Consider the following 27,204-nt stretch of genomic DNA (forward strand, 5'->3'; position numbering starts at 1 on the left):
TTACCAAGGACAACATCTGCAAGGAGTTTGTATGCTCTCCCCGTGTTTGTGTGGTTTTCCTCTGGATTCTCCGGTTTCCTCCCACATTCCAAAGACATACTGATAGGGAATTTAGATTGTGAGTCTCAGTGGGGACAGTGATGATAACTAGGGTTGAGCGAAACGGGTCGTTCATTTTCATAAGTCGCTGACTTTTGGCAAAGTCGGCGTCTCATGAAACCCGATCCGATCCCAGTGTGGGTCGGCCACGTGGAACGCGAACTTGGCGCCAAAGTCGCGTTTCAAATGACGCCTTCCCCGCCATTTTTTTGAGCCAATTAATTGTGGGCAGCGTGATGACATAGGTTCCGGCTCCTGCGGCATCATAGTGCTATGTTACGTTTTCGGACGTAGTAATTTCCGGAGTCAAAAAATAACATATGCCTTGCACGGAGGGGAGAGAGAGAGAGAGAGAGAGAGAGAGAGAGAGAGAGAGAGAGAGAGAGAGAGAGAGAATAAAAAAAATAATTTCATTGACATACATTGGGTTTCGTGTTCCGGGTCCGGAACCCGACTTTACAGTAGAATCGGCCGATTCCATACGATCCGACATCCGAGAAGGTCGGGTTTCACAAAACCCACCTCGATCCTAAAAAAGCTAAGGTCGCTCAACCCTAATGATAACGTATGTAAAGCGCTTCAAAATATGATAGCGCTACATAAGTAAAGCATAATATATAAGCAAAGCATAATGTAGTAGTAGCTGATTGTGGTGGGCTAGTGTTCAATCTGTATTTATTGGTAATGTTGGGTTATTTTGTGCATGTATTATTTGGTGCTCAAATATAGATTCTGGTACAGCATGATGTGATCTGTGTTCCCAATGCAACCTGAATTATTAAACAATGGAAATCACTAGACATTGTTATTACTGTTACATGAGCAATGATACCTCTGAAAAATGGCCATGTTAATAATGTGTTGAGGTTATTTTACATTCCACGTGTACCTGTCCTCTAGAAAATATCTAACTCAGGTTCCACAACAAATGAATATCATACACCAAAATAGTTTGCCACTACTGAGCTATGCTTATACTAAGCTTATTTTAACAATAATACTGCTCTCCAACCACGCCACATCCTTGGTCACATAAAGAAATACAGACTTTTTTTAACAAATAATTGAAACACTTATATTGTTTAAAGAAATGCTCTTTATTTAACATATGGCGAAAACATTAAATCATGAACAACATTCAAAATATAGGATATGGCACCTTTTGAAGTTTAATTAATGTTACCATGCGTTCAAGCACACATCATAACATGGGACTGTTGCAGATATTGGTCTCTTTGGCAGCTGTGAGATCAAGGACATGATAATGGCTGCACTCCTTTTATTTCCAACGACTTGGCAAAGTTGATCTCGTGCGGTTTGGCGGTGCCTTTGGCAAGTTTGAGATCTTTAATGCACCCTTTAAAGCTCACTTGAGTGGTCAGGCCAAACTGCTTCACATCATCTGCAGATAAGAGACAGAGGGCTGATTAATAAAGCCATAGCCTTGTACTATTAATTCTTTTTATGTTACAGGAATAAAAATCCTATGAGCACATTATACTTTACGGGACTTTAACATTTAAAAGAAATGTACCAGTTATCAGGAGTACAAGAAAAAGAGCTTAAGATTCATAAGCTCTGTCTGATAGCAATGTATCACATTTATGCAAACCACTAAAACATATTAATATTTAATACAGTTACATGCTTATCTATTATATTTAAAATCTTTATTAAACATGTAGATGTGAGGCCATAAATGTATAATAAGCCATATTACAGAATGTCCGCCGTCAAAAACTGATCCTACTACATTGTAAAAATGCACAACTTCTCATTAGTCTTTGGTTTGATAATGGTTCCTCACAAAGTACTGTTAATTTTCTGATATTCCTAGGGAAGTGTGTTATTACAGATGATCACCAAGCTTCCTTTAATATTGCCATAAAGCCTATGTGTTGTAAGGAGACAAAATAAGACACCAATACATGTATGTGGTCCAACTATACCTCTATATGTCTGCGTTTTCATGAGGTTCTCAATAACATCAATTGAAAGCAAATTTGTGGTAATTACAAAGTACGGTAATTTTTATTTTCCCTGATACTTGGCTGGAATGCAAAAACTGTAAGGCTACTTTCACACTTGTCCGTCGGTACGGGGCGGTCGCAAACCGTCGGCCCGACATACCGACGGACGGTGTGCTAATTAGCACAACGTGGGCAGCAGATGCAGTTTTACAACGCATCCGCTGCCCAGGTTAATGAGCGGGGAGGAGGGGGCGGAGTTTCGGCGGCGCATGCGTGGTCGAAAATGGCAGATGCGACGCACAAAAAAGCGTTACATGTAACGTTTTTTTGTGTTGACGGTCCGCCAAAACATGACGCATCTGTCGCACGATGGATGCGACGTGTGGCAATATGTCACAATGCATCGCTAATGCAAGTGTATGGAGATAAAACCGCATCCTGCGGGCAACTTTGCCGGATGCGTTTTTTCTCCAAAACGATGCATTGCGACGTACGTCACATGACGCAAGTGTGAAAGCAGCCTAAGTGTGGACGCTCCTTAAAAAACATGTATGTTGTGGGCATGGTGCAGGATCTTCAAATTTGGCGGACCATTCATATGTAAATGGAATCTACAGCTCCAGTATCAACAGAAGCTAAAACACCATTTCGTATAATCTTTTCTTTCCAAGATTTCTGCATTTTCAAAGTTATTTGTTTGCGACAGTTAGCCACAACTGGTAATGAATGTAGAAAGTTTTTTCCTTAGATTTTCATGATAGTATTTTAACATTATAGCTCTGAGCTTACTGTGCTAATAGTCAGGGCCGGTTTTATACAAAGTGGGGCCATGGGCAAAAGCTTAAAGTGGAGCCCCAAATGTTCTCATATTTCACCATCACACCAAAACATTTCTGTTGTATTTACATGTGCTGATTGAGTTCCGGCCGTTAAACGAGCGTGATCGACAATATTAAAGTTGTGTGACGCTTGTTCCTCGATTCAGTATAATGCGCCATATAGCACATGTAGTATAATGCACTATCCATGGTTCTTGATAGAATATAATGCAGCCCCTCTCAGAGTATACTGCAGCCCCCCTCAGAGTATAATGCAGCCCCCTCAGAGTACACTGCAGCCCCCCTCACAGTATACTGCAGCGCCCCTCACAGTATACTGCAGCCCCCACACACAGTATAATGTAGACCCCTCATAGAGTATAATACAGCCCCCTAAGCGTATAATGCAGCCCCCCACACACAGTATAATTCAGACATGCACATCATAGTGTAGCCCCCCCCACACACAATATAATGCAACCCCCTTGGAGTATAATGCAGCCCTCCTCAGAGTATACTGCAGCCCCCTTTATAGAGTGTACTGCAGCCCCTCATAGAGTATAATGCAGCCCCCCACACATAGTATAATGTAGCCCCCTCAGACTATAATGCAGCCCCCTCAGAGTATACTGCAGCCCCTCTCATAGTATACTGCAGCCCCCTCAGAATATACTCTAGCCCCCCTCAGAGTATGATGCAGCCCCACACGCACACAGTATAATGTAGCCCCCTCATAGTGTATAATGCATCCCCCCTCAGAGTATAATGCAGCCCCCACATACAGTATAATTCAGACACACAGCATAGTGTATCCCCCCACACACACAGTATAATGCAGCCCCCACTCACAGTATACTGAAGCCCCCCACACAGTGGCACAGTATAATGCAGCCCTCCTCATAGAGTATAATGTAGCCACACACAGTATAATGCAGACACACACAGTATAGTGCAGCCCCCCACAGAATAATACAGGCCCCGAACACACAGTATAATGCAGCCCCCACAGACATAGTATAATGCAGAGACACACAGATTATAATGCAGACACACAGTATAATGCAGACAACACACACATAGTATAATGCAGAGACACACAGACTATAATGCAGATGCACAGATTATAATGCAGACACACAGACACACAGTGTAGTGCAGCCCACACAGCACACACATGTACATACACACACAATACTCCCCTCTCCTCCTTGTTCACCGCACTGCTGCAGGCTCTGCTCCAGTCTCAGCAGCTTCTCTCCTGGCACAGCGTGGTGCACAATGATATGACATCATTGTGCTCCCACTGAGTTACTAGCAGACTGGGAGTGATGGGAGAGGAAGCATCAGCTGACACTCTCTCCTCTATCACTGCGTTCAACTGTATCGACATCTATGATACCGATAAGTTGAATGCGCAATGTGGGGGTGCCGAGCCTCAAATCGTCTGTGTGGTGTGCATATATTAGTGGCTAGAGTTGAGTGAATTTGCTCGGGTCCCTGCTTATTCGGCAAGCTGTACCGTTACCGAATAAGCTGCAGAGGGAACCTGGCTTCCTGGATCGCTCCAGCTGATCAGCTGTTCTGCTCCGCAGCTGCATGTGTTGTGGCTGTGTGACATTCATGACATATGCATGGAGAGCCTATGCACTGGGCTCTCCGTGCATGTGTTGTGACTGTCACACAGCCATAACAGATGCAGCTGCGGAGCCGCTTGCTCAATTCTGTTAGCGGCATGCCACTGGCTGGGGCCCCTGGAGGAGCAGGGGCCCTAGACAGCTGATTGGTCTGCCTGCCCCTAATGCCGGCCCTGCTTATAGTAGCCTGTAAGTACAATTAGGTACATTAACCAGTGGCATGGATCTATACTGTATGGTATTATATTCCTAAACATGCCTCTGGATAAATTGTAAGCATTAGTACAAGTAAGAAATGTGACTTTGAAAACAACTATGCTCCACGCCTTTCAGCTAATTGTGCAGTGCTGCAGTTGCTACTAATCAGTATCCTTGATACTAGCACACCAATACAGCTTTTTTTTATTAATACTAATGCTGGTAATTTAAAGAGTTATTCCTAGAGTTGAAAGTTATCCCTTATCCAAAGAATAAGGGATCATTTACTGATCACAGAAGGTCTGACAGCTGGGATTACTAATGATTTCAAGGACTTTCGACCCTGGAGACCATACTATGTGGAGCTCTATCATGAATAGAAAAGATATGCACGTGCCTAACCATTGTCTATGGGACTGTTGTAAATAGATCAGTATTATGTTTTGTTTTCTACCACAGTCTCATAGACAATGAATGGAGAGGAAGTCAAGCATATGCACCACTGCTCTGTTCAAGACTTACCTCTGCAGAACACTAATTTCCATGTTCCACAGCCCTATTTTTAGAATCGCTAGGTGTCTTAGTGGTGATAACACCAGCGATCTGTAAGTTCATAGCATAAAAAAACCTTAATTCCAGGAATAACTCTTCAATCAAGTGCATGTTAAGCATTGTGTCACCATACAGTATACGGCAGGCTCAAAAAGGGAAGCAATGAAAAAACAAACAGTTTTATATGCAAGAAAAATTAATTGAACACCTGGAAAAGGATCAAGAGGTATGAAAACCACCTTTAACTAAATTTAACTTATTAGGTTCCAAATACTTTACTTATATTAGCGAGGCGAAGTTTTTTAAAAAAAAGCTTTTTGCTGCTCTGCAGCCACTATTACATTTTGTGTCCAATTAAACATGTGCAATTTGTTGAAAGGTTCACTTTAAGCTCATTCATAACTTCACCGACCCGCTCAGATCCTTCCTGTCGGAAACCTACTAGTAGGATTCAACTTACTGGTTGCTAATTTCGATTGAATAAACTTTATTGATTTTTTGATAATTTACCCAAAGGAAAAAAACTGTCATGCGATCATTCTATATTTAAGGGTACCGTCACACAGTGGCATTTTCATCGCTATGACGGCACGATCCGTGACGTTCTAGCGATATAGTTACGATCTCGCAGTGTCTGACACGCTACTGCGATCAGGGACCCTGCTGAGAATCGTACGTCGTAGCAGATCATTTGAAACTTTCTTTCGTCGCTGGATCTCCCGCTGTCATCGCTGGATCGTTGTGTGTGACAGCGATCCAGCAATGCGTTCGCTTGTAACCAGGGTAAACATCGGGTTACTAAGCGCAGGGCCGCGCTTAGTAACCCGATGTTTACCGTGGTTACCAGCGTAAAAGTAAAAAAAAAAAAACCGTACATACTCACTATCTGATGTCCGTCAGGTCCCTTGCCGTCTGCTTCCCGCTCTGACTGTCTGCCGGCCGGAAAGTGAGAGCAGATCACAGCGGTGACGTCGCCGCTGCGCTCTGCTCTCACTGTACGGCTGCACTCAGTCAGAGCGGGAAGCAGACGGCAAGGGACCTGACGGACATCAGATAGTGAGTATGTACGGTTTTTTTTTTTTTTACTTTTACGCTGGTAACCACGGTAAACATCGGGTTACTAAGCGCGGCCCTGCGCTTAGTAACCCGATGTTTACCCTTGTTACCAGCGAACCTCGGCATCGTTGGTCGCTGGAGAGCGGTCTGTGTGACAGCTCCCCAGCGACCACACAACGACTTACCAACGATCACTGCCAGGTCGTATCGCAGGTCGTGATCGTTGGTAAATCGTATAGTGAGACGGTACCCTAAGTGCTAGAATAATCTGACAGATCAATTAGACTTACCAGGATATCCTCCTACAAAGACTGGATCATTGGTGTCTGTAGAGGTGGAGGCAGCATTTGGACTTGCAGCTTCTACTTTGTTGTCATCAACAATCATCTCTAAACGATGCTTTATTTTATTTGCCATCACTTTGTGCCATTGTCCATTACACAAGCTACCTGGCACCTCAGGATCATAAACTGCTGTGAAACGGCCAGCTCCATTATCGGCATGGAAAAGGAGCTAAAGGAAAATCAAAATGTCAGAAAAAAAAGGCATGATGTTTGCATCCAAATATGCTGTCTAACTAAACAGACATGACTCCTAGTTTACTTAAATTGTGACGGTACTGTTTATCCTGCTTGAATGTAAATGAATCTATTGCGCAAAATGAATGTTGTGTATTAAAAACCAATACATTGGCTTTATAAAATACTAAAAATCTTTTCTTATCAATAGCCCTTTTGAAATTAAATCTGGTCTGGCTATCAGCTGATTTTAACATCCTCGATTAAAAAACCCAGTAAATACATTACGGGAGGTGGCAATTGGCTAATCATTGAAAAGCAATGTACCGTATTTTCCGGCGTATAAGATGACTTTTTAACCCCTAAAAATTGTCCCAAAAGTCGGGGGTCGTCTTATACGCCAGGTACGGCATGTGCAGGGAGCGATCCTGGATGTTCCCAGGGTCTGAAGGAGAGGAAACTCTCCTTCAGGCCCTGGGATCCATATTCATGTAAAAAATAAAGAATAAAAATAAAAAATATGTATATACTCACCCCTCCGAGAAGCCTGGCTGTCACCGCTGCAAGCGTCTGCCTCCGTTCCTAAGAATTGCAGAGCGTGAAGGACCTTCGATGACGTCATGGTCAGGTGACCGGTCACATGAGCGGTCACGGACCAATCACAGGACTGTGACGTCATTGAGGGTCCTTCATGCTCTGCAATTCTTAGGAACGGAGGCAGACGCTTGCAGCAGTGACAGCCAGGCTTCTTGGAGGAGTGAATATATACATATTTTTTATTTTTATTCTTTATTTTTAACATGAATATGGATCCCAGGGCCTGAAGGAGAGTCTCCTCTCCTTCAGACGCTGGGAACCACACGCCGTATAAGATGACCCCCGTCTTATACAGCGGGCATATCCCAAATTCCATATTTTATATGGAAAAGTTGGGGGTCGTCTTATACGCCCAGTCGTCTTATACACCAGAAAATACGGTAAGTCTAAACCTTTTTGACAATACAAAATACAAAATCTTTGGTATGCAGCCAGCTAAAATATATGCTGAAGAACAGAATTTGATGTTTCAAGAACATTTTTGCAAGAGGGTACAAATTTATCTAGCTAATATGTTGTTCATTCATACTTATGTTCTACATATGTGCAGTTGTGTGAAAAAGTGTTTGCCTCCTTTCTGGTTTACTATTATTTTGCATGTTTGTCACAATTAAATGTTTCAGATCACCAAACAAATTTAAATAAAAGACACAGGGCACTGTATGAAAAAGTGCCACTTAAAACTAATAACTGACAGTGCCACACTTAGCAGCAACAACAGCAACCAAGCATTTGCGATAACTGGCAATGAGTCTTTTACAATGCTCCGGAAGAATTTTGGACCACTCATTTTTGCAGAATCGTTGTATATCAGCCACAATGGAGGGTTTCCAAACATGAACAACCTTTTTAAGGTTTCAGCATTGCATTCGGATTAAGGTCAGGACTTTAACTAGGCCTTTCCAAAGTTTTAATTTTCCTTTTCTTAAGTCATTCAGAGGTGGACTTGCTGGTTTATTTTGGACATTGTCCTGCTGCATAACCCAAGTGGTCTTCAGCTTGAGGTCACAAACAGATGGCCAGATATTATCCCTCAGGATTTTTTGGTAGACAGCTGAGTTCATGGTTCCATTTACCACAGCAAGTCTTCAGCATCCTGATGCCACAAATAATGCCCAAGACCATCACACTGCCACCATATTTTACTGTTGGTATGTTCCTTTCCTGAAATGCTGTGCTACTTCTACGACAGATGTGATGGGACATACACCTCCCAAAAAGTTCAACTTTTGTCTTGTCATTCCAGAGAGTATTCTCCCAAAAGTCTTGGGGATCATCAAAATGTTTTCTGGCAAAATTGAGACAAGCCTTTATGTTTTTATTGCTCAGCAGTGGTTTTCATCTTGGAACTCTGCCACATCAGCCATTTTTGCCCAGTCTCTTTCTTATGGTAGAGTAATGAATACCGACCTTAACTTAACTGAGGCAACTAAGGCCTGTATTTCTTTGAATGTTGTTATGGGAACTTTTGTGACCACTTGAATGAGTTGTCACTTTGCTCTTGGGGTAATTTTGGTCAGTCAGCCACTCCTGGTAAGGTTCATCACTGTTCCATGTTTTGCTAATTGTGAATAATGGCTTTGTCTGTGGTTCGCTGCAGTCAATAAGCTTGAGAATTGGTTTATAACATTTTCCTTTGTTTCTCATTTGTTCCAGAATTAACTTGGGCCACTGCATGATTTCTAACTTTTGAGGATCATTTGGTCTACTTCACTTTGTTCTGCAGGTCCCATTTAAGTGATTTTTCCTGATTGAGAACAGGTGTGGAGGTGATGAGGCATGAGGCAAGGGAATTTGAACTCAGGGGGATCAATTTTTTACGCAGGGCCTTGTAGGTTTGGATTTATTTTTCCCTTAACCCCTTAGTGACAGAGCCAATTTGGTACTTAATGACCGAGCCAATTTTTACAATTCTGACCACTGTCACTTTAAGAGGTTATAACTTTGGAACGCTTTATCGGATCCCACTGATTCTGAGACTGTTTTTTCGTGACATATTGTACTTCAAGTTAGTGGTAACATTTCTTCGATATTACTTGCAATTATTTATGAAAAAAATGGAAATATGGCGAAAATTTTTAAAATTTTGCAATTTTCAAACTTTGTATTTTTATGCCCTTAAATCAGAGAGATATGTCACAAAAAATAGTTAATAAATAACATTTCCCACATGTCTACTTTACATTAGCACAATTTTGGAAACAATTTTTTTTTTGTTAGGGAGTTATAAGGGTTAAAAGTTGACCAGCAATTTCTCATTTTTACAACACCATTTTTTTTTAGGGACCACATCTCATTTGAAGTCATTTTGAGGGGTCTATACGATAGAAAATAACCAAGTGTGACACCATTCTAAAAACTGCACCCCTCAAGCTGCTCAAAACCACATTCAAGAAGTTTATTAACCCTTTACGTACTTCACAGGAACTGAAACAATGTGGAAGAAAAAAATGAACATTTAACTTTTTTTTGCAAACATTTTACTTCAGAACCATTTTTTTCAATTTTCACAAGTGTAAAAACAGAAATTTAACCACAAATTTTGTTGTGCAATTTTTCCTGAGTACGCTGATACCCCATATGTGGAGGTAAACCACTTTTTGGGCGCACCGCAGAGCTTGGAAGTGAAGGAGCACCGTTTGACTGTTTCAATGCAGAATTGGCTGGAATTGAGATCAGACGCCATGTCGCGTTTCGGGAGCCCCTAATGTGCCTAAACAGTGGAAACCCCCCACAAGTGATACCATTTTGGAAACTAGACCCCTTAAGGAACTTATCTAGATGTGTGGTGAGCACTTTGAACCCCCAAGTGCTTCACAGAAGTTTATAACGTAGAGCCGTGAAAATAAAAAATCGCATTTGTTTTCACAAAAATTATTTTTTTGCCCACAAATTCTTATTTTCACAAGGGTAACAGGAGAAATTAGACCACAAAAGTTGTTGTGCAATTTCTCCTGAGTACGTCAATACCCCATATGTGGGGGTAAACCACTGTTTGGGCGCACCGCAGAGCTTGGAAGAGAAGGAGTGTCGTTTTACTTTTTCAATGTAGAATTGGCTGGAATTGAGATCGGACGCCATGTCACGTTTGGAGAGCCGCTGATGTGCCTAAACAGTGGAGACTCCCCACAAATGACACCATTTTGGAAACTAGACCCCTTAAGGAACTTAGCTAGATGTGAGGTGAGCACTTTAAACCCCCAGGTGCTTCACAGAAGTTTATAACGTAGAGCCGTGAAAATAAAAAAATCGCATTTTTTCTACAAAAATGATTTTTTGCCTCCAAATTTTTATTTTACCAAGGGTAACAGGAGAAAATGGACACCAGAAGTTGTTGTCCAATTTATCCCGAGTACGCTGATGCCCCATATGTGGGGGTAAACCACTGTTTGGGCGCACGGCAGAGCTCAGAAGGGAGGGAGCACCATTTGACTTTTTTAGCGCAAAATTGGCTGTCGTGTTTGGAGACCCCCCTGATGTACCTAAACAGTGGAAACCCCCAAATTATAACTCCAACCCTAACTCCAACACACCCCTAACCCTAATCTTAACCCGATCCATAATCCTAATCACAACCCTAACGATAATCACAACCCTAACCCCAAAACAGCCCTAATCTCAACCCTAACCATAACCCTAATCAAAACCCTAAATCCAACACACCCCTAACCCTAATCCCAAACGTAACCCTAATCCCAACCCTAATCCAAACCCTAATCCCAACTCTAACCCTAACTTTAGCCCCAACCCTAACCCTAACTTTAGCCCCAACCCTAACCATAACTTTAGCCCCGTCGTCACAAAAAAAGTTCAATGTAACCTTTTTTTTGTACGTCGCGTCCGCCATTTCCGCGCATGCGTGGCCGTAACTCTGCCCCCTCCTCCCCAGGACATAGACTGGGCAGCGGATGCGTTGAAAAACTGCATCCGCTGCCCACGTTGTGCACAATTTTCACAACGTGCGTCGGTACGTCGGGCCAACGCATTGCGACCGCCCCGTACTGACGCAAGTGTGATAGAAGCCTAAGGCTACTTTCACACTAGCGTCGTACTCAGCCCATCGCAGTGTGCCGGGCCGACGTACCGACGCTAGCGTTGTAAGCGCCGCACAACGGGTGCAGCGGATGCTGTTTTTTCAACGCATCCGCTGCCCCATTGTGAGGGGAGGCGGGGGTGGAGTTCCGGCCGCGCATGCGCGGTCGGAAATGGCGGACACGTTGCACAAAAAAGTTACATGTAGCTTTTTTTGTGCCGATGGTCCGCCAAAGCACGACGCATCCGTCGCACGACGGATGCGACATGTGGCAATCCGTCGCAATGCGTCGCTAATGCAAGCCAATGGAGAAAAAACGCATCCTGCAAGCACTTTTGCAGGATGCGTTTTTTCTCCGACGCATTGCGACGGAAGCCAAAAAACGCTAGTGTGAAAGTAGCCTAACCCTAACCCTAGCCCTAACCCTAACCCTAAATTTAGCCCCAACCCTAACCCTAGCCCTAACCCTCACCCTAACTCTAGCCCTAACCCTAACCCTAACCCTAACTCTAACCCTAACTCTATGTAATATAGTAAAGCACGGCACTCTGGGTATCTGGAAGGTGCTCAAGTTAGGTATCCAACCCGTAGAACATCAATGAAAATATACTTGGCACTCAGGAGAACTTTGTAGTGAAGTAAAACATCATTTATTCAGTGCATCCAGTTCAACATGAACGTTTTCGGTCCCAACATAGGACCTTCATCAGACAGGATTTTTGAGTACTGTAATATATATATACAAAAATACAAAAAGAATATTTTTAGAGACAAAAAGTCATGATGCACATGAGGGATACAATTCAAAATTCTGATTTAGAAAGGCAAAAACAACAAATATCACTAGTAAAGTGATCAGGCAACAATGGTGACTAGTGTTGAGCGATACCGTCCGATACTTGAAAGTATCGGTATCGGAAAGTATCGGCCGATACCGGCAAAGTATCGGATCCAATCCGATACCGATACCCGATACCAATACAAGTCAATGGGACTCAGGTATCGGACGGTATTCCTGATGGTTCCCAGGGTCTGAAGGAGAGGAAACTCTCCTTCAGGCCCTGGGAACCATATTAATGTGTAAAAGAAAGAATTAAAATAAAAAATATCGCTATACTCACCTGTCCGACGCAGCCGGGACCTCAGCGAGGGAACCGGCAGCGTTGTTTGTTTAAAATTCGCGCTTTTACTTGGTTACGTGAGGTCCCGGCTTGTGATTGGTCAGGGCGGCCATGTTGCCGGGACGCGGACCAATCACAGCAAGCCGTGACAAAATTACGTCACGGCTTGCTGTGATTGGTCCGCGTCCCGGCAACATGGCCGCCATTAACCAATCACAAGCCGGGACGTCACGGGAGGCTGGACATGCGCGTATTTTGAAAAGCGCGCGTGTCCAGCCTCCAGTGACGTCCCGGCTTATGATTGGTCACGGCGCCATGTTGCCGGGACGCGGACCAATCACAGCAAGCCGTGACGAAATTACGTCACGGCTTGCTGTGATTGGTCCGCGTCCCGGCAACATGGCCGCCTTTAACCAATCACAAGCCGTGACGTCACGGGAGGCTGGACACGCGCGCTTTTCAAAATACGCGCGTGTCCAGCCTCCCGTGACGTCACGGCTTGTGATTGGTTAATGGCGGCCATGTTGCCGGGACGTCACTGGAGGCTGGACACGCGCGCTTTTCAAAATACGCGCATGTCCAGCCTCCCGTGACGTCACGGCTTGTGATTGGTTAATGGCGGCCATGTTGCCGGGACGTCACTGGAGGCTGGACACGCGCGCTTTTCAAAATACGCGCATGTCCAGCCTCCCGTGACGTCACGGCTTGTGATTGGTTAATGGCGGCCATGTTGCCGGGACGTCACTGGAGGCTGGACACGCGCGCTTTTCAAAATACGCGCATGTCCAGCCTCCCGTGACGTCACGGCTTGTGATTGGTTAATGGCGGCCATGTTGCCGGGACGCGGACCAATCACAGCAAGCCGTGACGTAATTTCGTCACGGCTTGCTGTGATTGGTCCGCGTCCCGGCAACATGGCCGCCCTGACCAATCACAAGCCGGGACTTCACGTAACCAAGTAAAAGCGCGAAATTTAAACAAACAACGCTGCCGGTTCCCTCGCTGAGGTCCCGGCTGCGTCGGACAGGTGAGTATAGCGATATTTTTTATTTTAATTCTCTTTTTTACACATTATTACATTAATGTTGTTGCGATACCCGATACCCGATACCACAAAAGTATCGGATCTCGGTATCGGAAATTCCGATACAGCAAGTATCGGCCGATACCCGATACTTGCAGTATCGGAATGCTCAACACTAATGGTGACGGATATTGGTGAATCCTGACTTGGAGCGTGAGATGTGAGCTTCATTTCAGAGAAACAGAGAGCTGTGAATGTATCGATGAAATTATGCTAAGGTGACCATGCTGGGTCTGGATAGAGGCCTGCCAGAGTGGAAAGATAATGGTAAGATTGCCCCTGAATCGTGCAGGGTGAGCTGCCTAAAATACAAGAATACAGACACGTGAAGTATTTGACAAAACATGAAGTAAAAAGGTAAAACAAAGGTAAAACAAAACATCAGATTGCCGTATATAAGCGTGAGTACTAGAGTATAAAGCATATGTGACCACCGGAGCTGCGTACAGACTCCCTGTACACCTAGAGGCTACCAAATGCAACGGTGACGTGCTGAAGGTAGGTGTAAACAGTAACCTTGCGAGTAATGCAACTAAGTACCTGGAATACACGAAATGTTTGTGTGGGCCCAAGGCTGGTGCCAAAATCGGACAAAGTCCAGGAGGTATGGTGCCACCTGAGGAGAGGGATATCATGTGGCCAGTATGAGACAATTGCCAGTAGGTGTTATGGAGGACCCGTGGTACATATAAGACTGGGGGACACATTACCTCGTTCAAGTTTAGGAAAAATGTGCTGCCAAAGGGCGAGGGAACTCGCTGGTACAGGGAGCGCTGCAAGAAATGAGGGTAAAGCTACATAAATGACTGATCCGGTCATCAGAAGTGATTGCCGGTTGTGGGAAATTGCCAGTAGGCACTATGGAGGAACCCTGGTACATCTTAAGCAACGGGACACAGTACCTTGTGTGATAATGGGACTGCGCTGCAAATGGGCGAGATACTCGCTGTAGAGAAGAGCGCTGAAAGGAATAAATAAATACAACAGGGGGTCAGCTGACCCGCTGCGTCATCGGCGTCATATACGCCGATGACGCAGCGGGTCAGCTGACCCCCTGTTGACACACATAAACCCGGAAGTACCGCTGGAGGATCAGCGTCTCCGGGAGGATTCTCCGCACGGCGCCATTTCCTCTCCACTGCAGCACCAGGTACAGTGACGCCCAGTCTCTCCTCCATTGTTATACATTGTGCCCGGACTATTCTTCTCACTGGGACCACCTTATTTATTTATTCCTTTCAGCGCTCTTCTCTACAGCGAGTATCTCGCCCATTTGCAGCGCAGTCCCATTATCACACAAGGTACTGTGTCCCGTTGCTTAAGATGTACCAGGGTTCCTCCATAGTGCCTACTGGCAATTTCCCACAACCGGCAATCACTTCTGATGACTGGATCAGTCATTTATGTAGCTTTACCCTCATTTCTTGCAGCGCTCCCTGTACCAGCGAGTTCCCTCGCCCTTTGGCAGCACATTTTTCCTAAACTTGAACGAGGTAATGTGTCCCCCAGTCTTATATGTACCACGGGTCCTCCATAACACCTACTGGCAATTGTCTCATACTGGCCACATGATATCCCTCTCCTCAGGTGGCACCATACCTCCTGGACTTTGTCCGATTTTGGCACCAGCCTTGGGCCCACACAAACATTTCGTGTATTCCAGGTACTTAGTTGCATTACTCGCAAGGTTACTGTTTACACCTACCTTCAGCACGTCACCGTTGCATTTGGTAGCCTCTAGGTGTACAGGGAGTCTGTACGCTGCTCCGGTGGTCACATATGCTTTATACTCTAGTACTCACGCTTATATACGGCAATCTGATGTTTTGTTTTACCTTTGTTTTACCTTTTTACTTCATGTTTTGTCAAATACTTCACGTGTCTGTATTCTTGTATTTTAGGCAGCTCACCCTGCACGATTCAGGGGCAATCTTACCATTATCTTTCCACTCTGGCAGGCCTCTATCCAGACCCAGCATGGTCACCTTAGCATAATTTCATCGATACATTCACAGCTCTCTGTTTCTCTGAAATGAAGCTCACATCTCACGCTCCAAGTCAGGATTCACCAATATCCGTCACCATTGTTGCCTGATCACTTTACTAGTGATATTTGTTGTTTTTGCCTTTCTAAATCAGAATTTTGAATTGTATCCCTGATGTGCATCATGACTTTTTGTCTCTAAAAATATTCTTTTTGTATTTTTGTATATATATATTACAGTACTCAAAAATCCTGTCTGATGAAGGTCCTATGTTGGGACCGAAAACGTTCATGTTGAACTGGATGCACTGAATAAATGATGTTTTACTTCACTACAAAGTTCTCCTGAGTGCCAAGTATATTTTCTAACCCTAACTCTAGCCCTAACCCTAACCCTAACTCTAGCCCTAACCCTAACCCTAACCCTAACTCTAACCCTAACCCTAACTCTAACCCTAACCCTAACTCTAACCCTAACCCTAATTTTAGCCCCAACTCGTCTTCTCCTGCCGGCCGGCAGATGGCAGCAGATGGCGGGCGCACTGCGCATGCGCCCGCCATAAGGAAAAAGCCGGCTGGCAGGAGAAAACAGAAGAGGACCCAGGGACACCGGGTGAGTATGTTAGGGTCCCCGAATCCCCCTATTTCTCTGTCCTCTGATGTGTGATCACATCAGAGGACAGAGAAATACAGATCGCTTTTTTTTTTTTTTTTTTTTTGCGGTCGCCGGTAAACTGTTAATTACCGGCCATCGCAAAACAGGGGTCGGTGCAAACCGACCCCGATCATGTTCTTTGGGGTCTCGGCTACCCCCGGCAGCCGAGACCCCAAAGATCTGCCGGGTGCCGGGCGGCGGGCGTACTGCGCGTGCGCCCGCCATTTTTTCCCGGAAACAAGATGGCGGCGCCCATGGGGACCCACGAGGAGCACCGGGGGAGGTAGGTAAGTATCGGGGGGCTATTGGGGGCCATCGGGGACCCTATTTCTCTGTCCTCCGATGTGCAATCACATCGGAGGACAGAGAAATTAAACGGCACATCGCGTTTTTTTTTTTGTTGCGACCGCCGGTAAACGGTTAATTACCGGCGATCGCAACTCGGGGGTCAGTAAAAAACCCCCGAATCATGTTCTCTGGGGTCTCGGCTACCCTCAGCAACCGAGACCCCAGAGAAAATCCGACTCTGGGGGGCGCTATTCACTTTTTCCACAGCGCCGTTAATTAACGGCGCTGTGGTTTAAGTACCCTTAGCGGCCGCCGTTAAAAGGCGTATCGGCGGTCGTTAAGGGGTTAATGCCTTAATAATAAAGACCTTTATTTAAAAATTACATTTTGTGTTTACTTGTGTTATCTTTTTCGAATATTTTCATTTTTTGGTGATCTGAAACATTTAAGTGTGACAAACATGCAAAAGAATAGGAAATCATGAAGGGGCAAACACTTTTTCACATAACTGTATATAAATTTATGTCGCGGCTGATGGGCTCTCATGAATTGGCCAATTTATGCACCAAGTGTCTTCATTTTTGAAAGTTTATTCTACAGTATATAGCAATGACGCAGTTTAAATTTTACCTGTTCAAAGTTTTAATACACTTTAGCATTTACAGTGTACAGCTGTATTCTTTTGTTTATATATATAAAACATATATTTAACCCCTTAACGACCGCTGATACGCCTTTTCACAGCGGCAGTTAAGGGTACTTATTCCTCAGTGCTGCTTTTTAACAGCGCTGAGAAATAAGGGTATAGTGAACCCAGTGTCAGAAAATCTCCGGGGTCTCAGGTATCAGGGGTAGCTGAGATGCCCGGAAAACATGATTTGGGTCAGATTTTACCGTCCCCAGTGTTGCAATTACCGTTATTTACCCAATAAAGGCGGCCACCAAAAAAAGGCTTATTTCCCATTTATTTCTCTCTCCTCTGATATGATCTAGCATACCAGAGGAGAGAGAAATTGGGTCCTTCGAGACTCCATCAGTACCTCCTGTGTCCCTGGACCCTTCAACTCTGTCACTCAGCGTCTTCTTCTGGGAAGAAAATGGCAGGCCCATGTGCAGTTGGTTCATTTTGATCACTGTGGTAAACCCTATCACAATGATCAAAATAAAAAAGTAGTAAATCAAACCCCCTTTATCACCCACTTAGGTAAAAATAATAAAATAATTTTTGTTTTCCATTTTCTCATTAGGGTTAGGATTGGGGCTAGGGTTAGAGTTAGGGTTGGGGTTAGAGCTGGGGCTATGGTTGGGGCTAGGGTTAGGGCTGGGGTTAAACCTGGGGTTAGGGTTAGGGCTAAGGTTAGGGCTGGGGTTAGAGCTAAGGTTATGGATGGGCTGGGGTTAGGGTTGGGGCTAGGGTTAGGGTTGGGGCTAGGGTTGGGGTTGTGTTGGGGTTAGGGTTGTGGTGTTGGGGTTAGAGTTGTGGTTGTGGCGGTCAGAGTTGTTTTTAGAGTTATGGTTGTGGTTATGGTTGGGATTATGGTTAGGGTTGAGATTAGGGTTAGGGGTGTGTTGTGGTTGGGGTTAGGGCTGTGTTAAAGTTGGAGTTAGAATTGGGGGGTTTCCAATGTTTAGGTACATCAGGGGGTCTCAAAATGTGACATGGCACCCACCACTAATTCCAGCCAATGTTTTGTTCAAAAAGTCAAATGATGCTCCCTCCCTTCTGAGCCCTGACATGCGCCCAAACAGTGTCTTTCCTCCACATGAGGGGTATCGGTGTACTCAAGAGAAATTGCACAACAAATATTGTGGTACATTTTCTCTTGTTACACTTGTGAAAATAAAAAAGTTTGGGTCTAAATTAAATTAAAAAAAAAGTAAAATGTTATTTTTTCTTTCCATATTGAGAAGTACCTGAAGGGTTAATAAACTTCTTGAATTTGGTATTGTCCACTTTGAGGGGTGTAATTTTTAGAATGGTATCACTTTTGGGTATTTTCTGTTATATTGACCCCCAAACTCACTTCAAATGTGAGGTAGTCCCTAAAAAAAATGGTTTTGTAAATTTTATTGGAAAAATGAGAAATTGCTGGTGAACTTTTAACCCTTATAACGTCCTAACGAAAAAAATAGTTTTCCCAAATTGTGCTAATGTAAAGTAGACATGTGGGAAATGTTATTTATTAACTATTTGTGCGATTTGACTCTCTGATTTAAGGGCACAAAAATTAAAAGTTTGAAAATTGCAAAATTCTAAAATATTTTTGCTAAATTTCCATTTTTTTTCTTAAATAAATGCAAGACATAGCGAATAAATTTTTCTACTAACATGAAGTACAATATGTCACAAAACAATCTCGGAATCAGTGGGATACATTGAAGCATTCCAGAGCTATAACCTCATAAAGATACAGTGGTCAGAATTGTAAAAATTGGCTTGGTCATTAAGTACCAAATTGGCTCTGTCATTAAGGGGTTAAAATACATATTAAATATATGTATATAATGTGTGTTCTCTAAAGATATACATGGTAGATGAGGTTGACTTACTTTATTTAAATCTGTATACTTATCTCTACAGGTATGCTCAAAAGAAAGAACAGAGCATGGCATAAAACTGATATAGCAAATGGGTGAAAGCCTCAGGGTACCGACCCATTATCCTCCATGTATCTGGCAAAAAATGGCAACACTCCAGATAGTGTGCTGCCATAGCGTGATAGTGAAAAAACTGTAGTCTTTATTTACCCATGTACAGTATGTGCAATATTTCAGCCGAGAGCCTTTCTCACATGGCTTCAGAATGGCTCACAGTTTGAAGAGTCGAAACATTGCACATACATGGATGAGTGCTGCCATTTTTTGCAGTATATACACTAACGTTCCAAAGTTTAGGGTCACTTAGAAATTTTGTTATTTTTGAAAGAAAAGCACAGTTTTTTCCAATGAAGCTAACATTAAATGATTCAGAAATACACTCTATACATTGTTAATGTGGTAAATGACTATTCTAGCTGCAAACGTCTGGTTTGTAATGCAATATCTTCATAGGTGTATAGAAGCCCATTTCCAACAACCATCACTCCAGTATTCTTATGGTACTTTGTGTTTGCTAACTGTGTAAGAAGGCTAATGGATGGTTAGAATACCCTTTAAAACCCTTGTGCAAGTATGTTAGCACAGCTGAAAACAGTTTGGCTGATTAGAGAACCTATAAACCTGACCTTCCTTTGAGCTAGTTGAGAATCTGGAGCATTACATTTGTTGGTTCCATTAAACTCTCAAAATGGCCAGAAAAAAAAACTTTCATGTGAAACTCGACAATCTATTCTTGTTCTTAGAAATGAAGGCTATTCCATGTGAGAAATCGCCAATAAACTGAAGATTTCCTACAACGGTGTGTACTACTCCCTTCAGAGGAGAGCACAAACAGGCTCTAACCAGAGTAAAAAGAGAAGTGGGAGGCCCGCTGCAGAACTGAGCAACAAGACAAGTACATTAGAGTCTGTAGTTTGAGAAATCGATGCCTCACAAGTCCTCAACTGGCAGCTTCATTAAAGAGTACACGCAAAATGTCAGTGTCAAGGTCTACAGTGAAGAGGCAACTCCGGGATGCTGGCCTTCAGTGTAGAGTTGGAAAGAAAAAGCCATATCTGAGACTGGCTAATAAAAGGAAAAGATCAATATGGGCAAAAGAACACAGACATTGGACAGAGGAAGATTGGGAAAAAGTGTTATGGACAGATAAATTCAAGTTTGAGGTGTTTGGATCACAGAGAAGAATATTTGTGAGATGCAGAACAACTGATAAGATGCTGGAAGAGTGCCTGATGCCATCTGACAAGCAGGTAATGTGATGGTCTGGAGTTATTTTGGTGCTGGTAAAATGGGAGATTTGTACAAGGTAAAAGAGATATTGAATAAGGAAGGCTATAACTCCATTTTGCAACACCATGCCATACCCTATGGACAGAGCTTGATTGGAGCCAATTTCATCCTACAACAGGACAATGACCCAAAGCACACCTCCAAATTATGCAATAATTATTTATGGAAGAAGCAGGCAGCTGGTATTCTATCTATAATGGAGTGGCCAGTGCAGTCACCAGATGTCAACCCCATTGAGCTGTTGTGGGAGCATCTTGACTGTATGGTACGCAAAAAGTGCCCATCAAGTCAATCCAACTTGTGGGAGGGGCTTCTGGAAGCATGGGGTGAAATTTCTCCAGATTACCTCAGCAAATTAACTGCTAGAATGCCAAAAGTCTGTAATGTTATAATTGCTGCAAATAGAGCATTCTTTGACAAAAGCAAAGTTTGAAGGAGAAAATTATTATTTCAAATAAAAATCTTTTTTTTTAGAACCTTGTCAATGTCTGGACTAGATTTTCATTTAATTTGGCAACTCCTTTGATTAATAAAAGTCTGAGTTTTCATGGAAAACACAAAATTGTCTGGGTGACCCTAAACTTTGGAACTGTAGTGTATCTCAGGAGGGAAATTATTCTTTACTATTCTGTACTATGCAAAGATGGAATTCAATTACACCAGAGGAGTTAGATTTAAATTAAAGTCCAGGATGATACGTTTAGGCTAGCTCATATGTAAGTAAATATACAAGTCACTTACCTGACCATCCACCAGTTCAATTCCCAGTCCATCCATCTTTTTGCCACTTATTCCAACAAGAACACCATTACTCCTTGTTGTTCGGAATTCTAGTTCTACTAGCAGATCTGTACCTACTTTAAAAGCTCCCACTGAAATATACAAATGCAGCATATCAGATAGTTATACGACAGATACAATACTAAAACATAATATTATATTGTAAGCATTACCAAGCAGAAATACGCACTGAAAGTGCACAGAATTTTGCCATTGTGTTTTGGCAGAAAACTTCAAGATGTAAAATAAAGGCTGGAACTGCTTCAACCTTCCAAACTGCACATTCAGTACTTAGAATCTGACAATAGGTTAAAGAAAAGTGACTGCAATTATTTTTCTGATACAGAAGCACAAATGGCTTATATGGCTGTGAAGACAATTATAGCTTTGTATCCTGGCTATTCTTGGCCCTGATCCACCATAATATGTCATTGTTCTACATTTTAAGATTATGAAAAGTATATTTCTGAACATTAAAACATTAGGTTACGGCTTATTGTCTTATTGGTTGCAACACTGAAGCCTATCTTGTGACCCCTTCATTTCAAGATCGATTGAGGACACCAGAGTTCAAAATTCTCAGCAATCTTTTGTTAATGTTTTCTTAGAGATATACCATGACTCAAAACAATTACCTGTCTTTGCAAACCCTGATCCATCAAAATATGTTCCTTTCTGTGGATTAGCAAAGCACGAGCCAACATTAAAGCTTGAGGTGGGGTTATTAAAGTCTGTATTTCCTTCTACCATTCTAAAGTTTCGGATGCAGCCATCAATACTGTAAAGAACCTGGAGCAAAACAAAAGGCATAATGCTCAAGTTAATGCTATATTTCATAAATTTGTGTCAAGAAATTTAAAAGGTAAAGGTGTAAAAACAATATTCCTGAATTAAAATGATCTTTTACTGTTTATGTTCTTTAACCAGACTGCTGAGACATCAAGGAGCCGGTCAAGTAAAAAATGCATCAAGAAGAAAAGAAGGTTCACATAGAGCCTATGTTCAGCAAAATTATAACATAAGTCAGATTTAATACCTAAGGAACATTGCATTCTGAAAACTAGAAGAGTCTACCATGCTGCTTTCATATGCAGAAAAGGGATTTCAGGCTATTTTAGTATGCCAGTGTAATGCACCAAGAGCAGTATCAAGAGCTATCACGAACATTGATTAAAGTCCACCACTCTTTTTTAGGTCAATGATGAGATTAATATCTGCTGCGTGCAGGAATAACTTTCCAACAAATGTATCTGACTACAGAAAAAATAATTTTGAATGCTGTAGACCATTTTCATAGTTATCATTCGTCTGGCAGCTGTCTTGAGTGTTCAAGTCTTGAAAAGATGTTGGCAGTCAGCAAAAAATAGTTTAAATCTAATCTTCTTTGGCCACATAAATTCTCTATTGGTGTACGACATTTTGGTAAATATAATGCTATTCATGACAAATGGCAACACGTTACCCAAACAGCCATTTTACTTGTACAGTACAAGGTTTACAATTACTGCTTTCTCTCGTGGAGACTGGCAAACTGAGACTTACAGGCTTGGCAATGTGCGCTATGAAAAAGGTAAGAAAAATTGCCCGTACAAGCTTGGCAGTTTGTTCGAGGTGAAACAGTATTCCAAGACCTCCATCTGCCAACTTAGTTACCTACACTGCACTGATAATGGATATAACACATACAATCATCTGCAGCTGGGTTTCTTCTCATTTTAAAGAAGACATTGGATTGCCTAAAAATTATGTTGTAAGGCTTGATAGGTCAATGAGTGGCACTTTTTTTCAATGAATGTTAGCTGACATGTAAGCCTCACATTCTACGACTATGGGCTATGGCAAGAAATGCATAAATGCATTCAAATTTTAGATTCTTTTTAACCTGACTGAACAATACCTATCCCTTTTAATAAAATTAAATAAAAACATAATTTTTTATTCATACCCAGCCTATGGATCCTTTTTTTCCTAAACTTCTATGATGGTCAACGGACGTATATCCTGGCTGCACTACTGAGAAGCAACTGCCCTCATCATATGGTGATGCAGATTTCCTAATTTGCACTTTTTCTCTAAGTGTCCTATTGCTAGCTTGGAGACATCCACAAGGGGAAAAATGCTCCATAACTCTTCCAAAGACCTTTCGTTTAGCCAATCAGTACAGTATTCTGGACAAATGTATGAAAGAACCCCATAAAAGTTGCCTGATGTCTTTTCATTTTAAAGAAAACTCTGGTTTGGTAAGTATCTTAAATCTTATGGAAAATGCTAAATAAAGGGTCACATTATAGGACTTTACTGGATGGCTCTAGATAGACGGTTGTCCTATTCTCTGAAGAAAGCATATGTACATATAAGGATAAGCCACGAGATCACTGCAAGATGCAGACAAGCTAATATGGTATATGATGGAGACTGTATGGGTCTGCGTAATGCAGTAAACTGCTGCTTTAATGTATTTCAGTAAGTAAAGCATTTTTCAGTTAGATGCTGAAAATGTGATTTTCTGGTCAGTGAATTTATTTACATGAAATGAAATGAATCATTTTTAATATGTAAATTGTTTTTACGACATTATGAATGAAAGTAACCACAATACGCAAATGATAACAGAGGAAATCATGTAGGATACATTATTTTAAAACAAACTTTATGCAGAAAAAAAATTGCAACTTACAAAATATTATTAGAGTCACAATAACCTATAAAATAACAAGTTCTAGTCCACTTCACCTTTTGTTGGCGCAAGCCATTAAAAAGGAAAATGCATGCTTTTCAAACAAATGGTACATAATAGCAAGAGACTAATGTATTCTCAACATGTCACTGCCACAGTCACAGCTAAAAAGGTAATAAAACTAATCTAACCCACAACATGCATAATAAAACACAAAGGAAATATAAAATCAGACTTCGCTCTTACCGGGCCAATCCTCTTGGTAGTATAATTAATAGGCAGTCCGCCAACGTACAGCATGCCCACCACATCCAGTATGTCTGCTTTCTTTGGACTGTTTGTACTATTTCCAATTCCATCAACAAATAGATATCCTGTCTGCTTTGTTCTGAATATGTTTATCTAGGGGAAAAACAAATTTAATAACAGACAGATGATTTTTAAACAAATTAGAGGTAATTTAAAATAATTTCCTTTTACATAGAATTTCTCACATGGTCTTGGAGTCTTATACTTCTATACTTTCCTTTTACATTAATATTTTATTATGGTAAGCTGATTAATAAATTGGGAGGACAGAGAACAGATTTCTCATGACTATTATTTTACCATGCTCCATATAAATTACATAACTGACTATTCCATTGTCTCGCCCTATCTTATTGCCTGTGTGAACAAAGCCTAATGCTGACTGATAAAGCAAGCTGCAGGATAATAATCATTAGAGCACATTCAATAATTTACACCACTTCTAGTCTTGTTCATCCTTCATACTGACTAAGAGGAAATTCAGCTTAATGAAATGTGTTCCTATAAAAAAAATAATAAACATGTTTCATTTTAATTCCCTGGGAACGTTATTCATCAAAAATATTGGAAGCTTGTCACTTATGTTATTCTGCTTTAATGGTTGTTGTGTAAAACCATTGTGGAATCACCTCATTTAGACAAGGGGAATGGTAGACTCTATTACATATCACCTTTTTGCAACCTTCAAATTCTATTTTTATGTAATGCAAGGTAGTAAATTGGTAACCACCAGACCAAAGCATATGAATCAGATGGCTAATGACATAAAACAATGAAACCTTTTCAGAAATACCCTCCAGAATATTCTTGATTTTCCTTTAACACATGTCACATTTGAGCAGGCCATAAAACATAATAAAAGTCAGGAGAAGAGACTGACTTTGAGCATTTCCGCTAATAATTGCTTAATAATTATGCATAAATGATCATTTGTCATGGCTAGCGGCAGGCTATTGTCTGCCGAAAGTGTGATTCAGAGTGTTGGATATTTTCACCCATCATCGACTTAAACAAGGCAAATGTGGCTTGATTAGACAATTATGGTCAACGTTTTGCTACTTGCCGAAGCTTAATTAGTTGTTGTACACATTTTCTCTTCAACCTTATAACAATAAAGCTCCATAAATTCACGGCCCTTGATCCTGTACATTCATTTTGTGCTATATTAAAATAACAGTTGGCTAAAGCTTCTGATCCTGCAACTTTGCAGGAGCAGATGCAGTTCCCAGCGATCAGAGACTGCAAGGACCTTGGAAAAAAGACAGAAATGTTTTTTAACAGCTTCTGTCCTCTCTTTTGTTGGTTACTTTGTGTCAAGGAGCGCTAGGCCGTGAATATTAGCATTGGCACTTTCAAAGCTTCTGTAAGTGTCTGCACGACATCACAGACCCAGTTTAGGTGGCACAGCCAAGGGCTGTTGCCTCCAGTAGGAGAATTGTATGAATTCCCCTGTTGTAGGCTCCAATCAAACAACCATATTTTCTTCTGAGTTCTATGAATTTAAAAAAATGGAGAAGACTAGGACCAATGTTAAACTGAGCTGTTCTGATGAATATGTTTCATATGGACCAAATTTGCATGCTGCAATTTTTATCACGCTAACTAGTCTATTACGTATTTCAGATGAGTCTCACCCACTTAAGTCTATTGGTGTACAAAAATTGGATCCCTATCAGATCATCCATATGGCATCTGATTTTACCAGATATAACTTTAAAATGTTTTATATTTTCTTTAAAAAAGTTTAGAATGTGCTGCCAGATTTTAGAATGATGAAAATGTCAGTATCGTAACTGAAAAACTGTTGGAAGTCCAAGCTCACAGACTCCACCAATGTTAACTTTTTGACTTGTCAGACCACTTTGGGTGGAATTCTCCTTGCAATGAACATTTTTTTATGGGCATGTGTATAAATACTATAATCACATATAAGTATAATTTGATTAATTCTACCTTGTGCCACTCTCCATCATTCACTTTCTTAGGAACCATTGTGGTAGTGTCTCCACTTCCAAGGTCATATCTAAAGTGTGCCATTCCATCTTTAATCTGAATTGTGGCAAAATCAGCATGATTGATCCGTGCCATGTAGAAGATCAAACCTGAATCAGCTGTAGTGCGAAGCTCAAGTTCTATTGATAAGCTGCAAAAATAAAGTATTAAAAAAAAACACCGGAAAGCAAAAATAAATACATTAAATAAAAACATTCTCCTTGCAATTTTCCAGCTTAGTCCACTTCACTTGAATGGACAAGATGGTGAATATCCTTATATATAAGGAGCAGACATTGTGAACAACTTGTATAATCAAGTCAACAGGGAATAAGACTTACCTGTTTTTCACTTTGGTATCATCAAATGCAAGTGCAATGTGGCTGTTTTTGGAAAGCCCAAATTGTTTTCCTCCTTGTATAATTTCTGGCCTTATGTCGGCAGCACAACCCTTGAAGAAACAAATAAGATCTACATAGAATCTATATGCATTTTTTTTCCATTTTTACAATTTTTACGATTTTCTTTAGTTACAGGAAAGAGCAGCAATGTTAGGCCGGGGTCACACTTGCGAGTACAATGCGAGAAACTCGCCCGAGTCTTTTGCCTCAATACCCAGCACTGCCGCCGGCACTTGGGACCGGAGCATTCAGCTGCATGTATTTCTATGCAGCTCAACGCTCCGGTCCCAAGTGCCAGCGGCAGTGCCGGGTATTGAGGTGAGAGACTTGCACGAGTTTCTCGCATTGCACTCGCAAGTGTGACCCCGGCCTTATAGATATATACAGTATACCTATGACTCTGCGGGGATCCTACAATCATGATCATACCATTTGGACTGAGAGCATAACTAAATAAGCAAGAAAAACTTCAGTTTTCAAGTGAGACCATAGTTCAGCCTTTCTGGAGACTTTTCATGCATCAAATCAAATGTGTCTTGTTATTAATTTT

At 41.9% G+C, this 27,204-nt stretch overlaps 1 protein-coding gene across 3 annotated transcripts in view; it reads right to left on the reverse strand.

Moving 5' to 3' along the window:
* Positions 1-1,172: 1,172 nt before the first annotated feature.
* LAMA2 (laminin subunit alpha 2) overlaps positions 1,173-27,204 on the reverse strand; it is a 1,287,603-nt gene continuing 1,261,571 nt past the window's right edge. For all 3 annotated transcript variants that reach the window (XM_077289387.1, XM_077289386.1, XM_077289385.1), the window contains 7 exons: positions 26,595-26,704; positions 26,215-26,404; positions 24,199-24,354; positions 21,911-22,064; positions 21,237-21,367; positions 6,618-6,840; positions 1,173-1,501 (listed from right to left, as the gene is read on the reverse strand). In XM_077289387.1, coding sequence (XP_077145502.1) covers positions 1,350-1,501; positions 6,618-6,840; positions 21,237-21,367; positions 21,911-22,064; positions 24,199-24,354; positions 26,215-26,404; positions 26,595-26,704 — 1,116 coding nt within the window. In that variant the 3' untranslated portion in view covers positions 1,173-1,349. The remainder of the gene's footprint in view (positions 1,502-6,617; positions 6,841-21,236; positions 21,368-21,910; positions 22,065-24,198; positions 24,355-26,214; positions 26,405-26,594; positions 26,705-27,204) is intronic.

Source organism: Ranitomeya variabilis, chromosome 2 (assembly GCF_051348905.1).
Source record: "Ranitomeya variabilis isolate aRanVar5 chromosome 2, aRanVar5.hap1, whole genome shotgun sequence".
NCBI lineage: Eukaryota > Metazoa > Chordata > Amphibia > Anura > Dendrobatidae > Ranitomeya > Ranitomeya variabilis.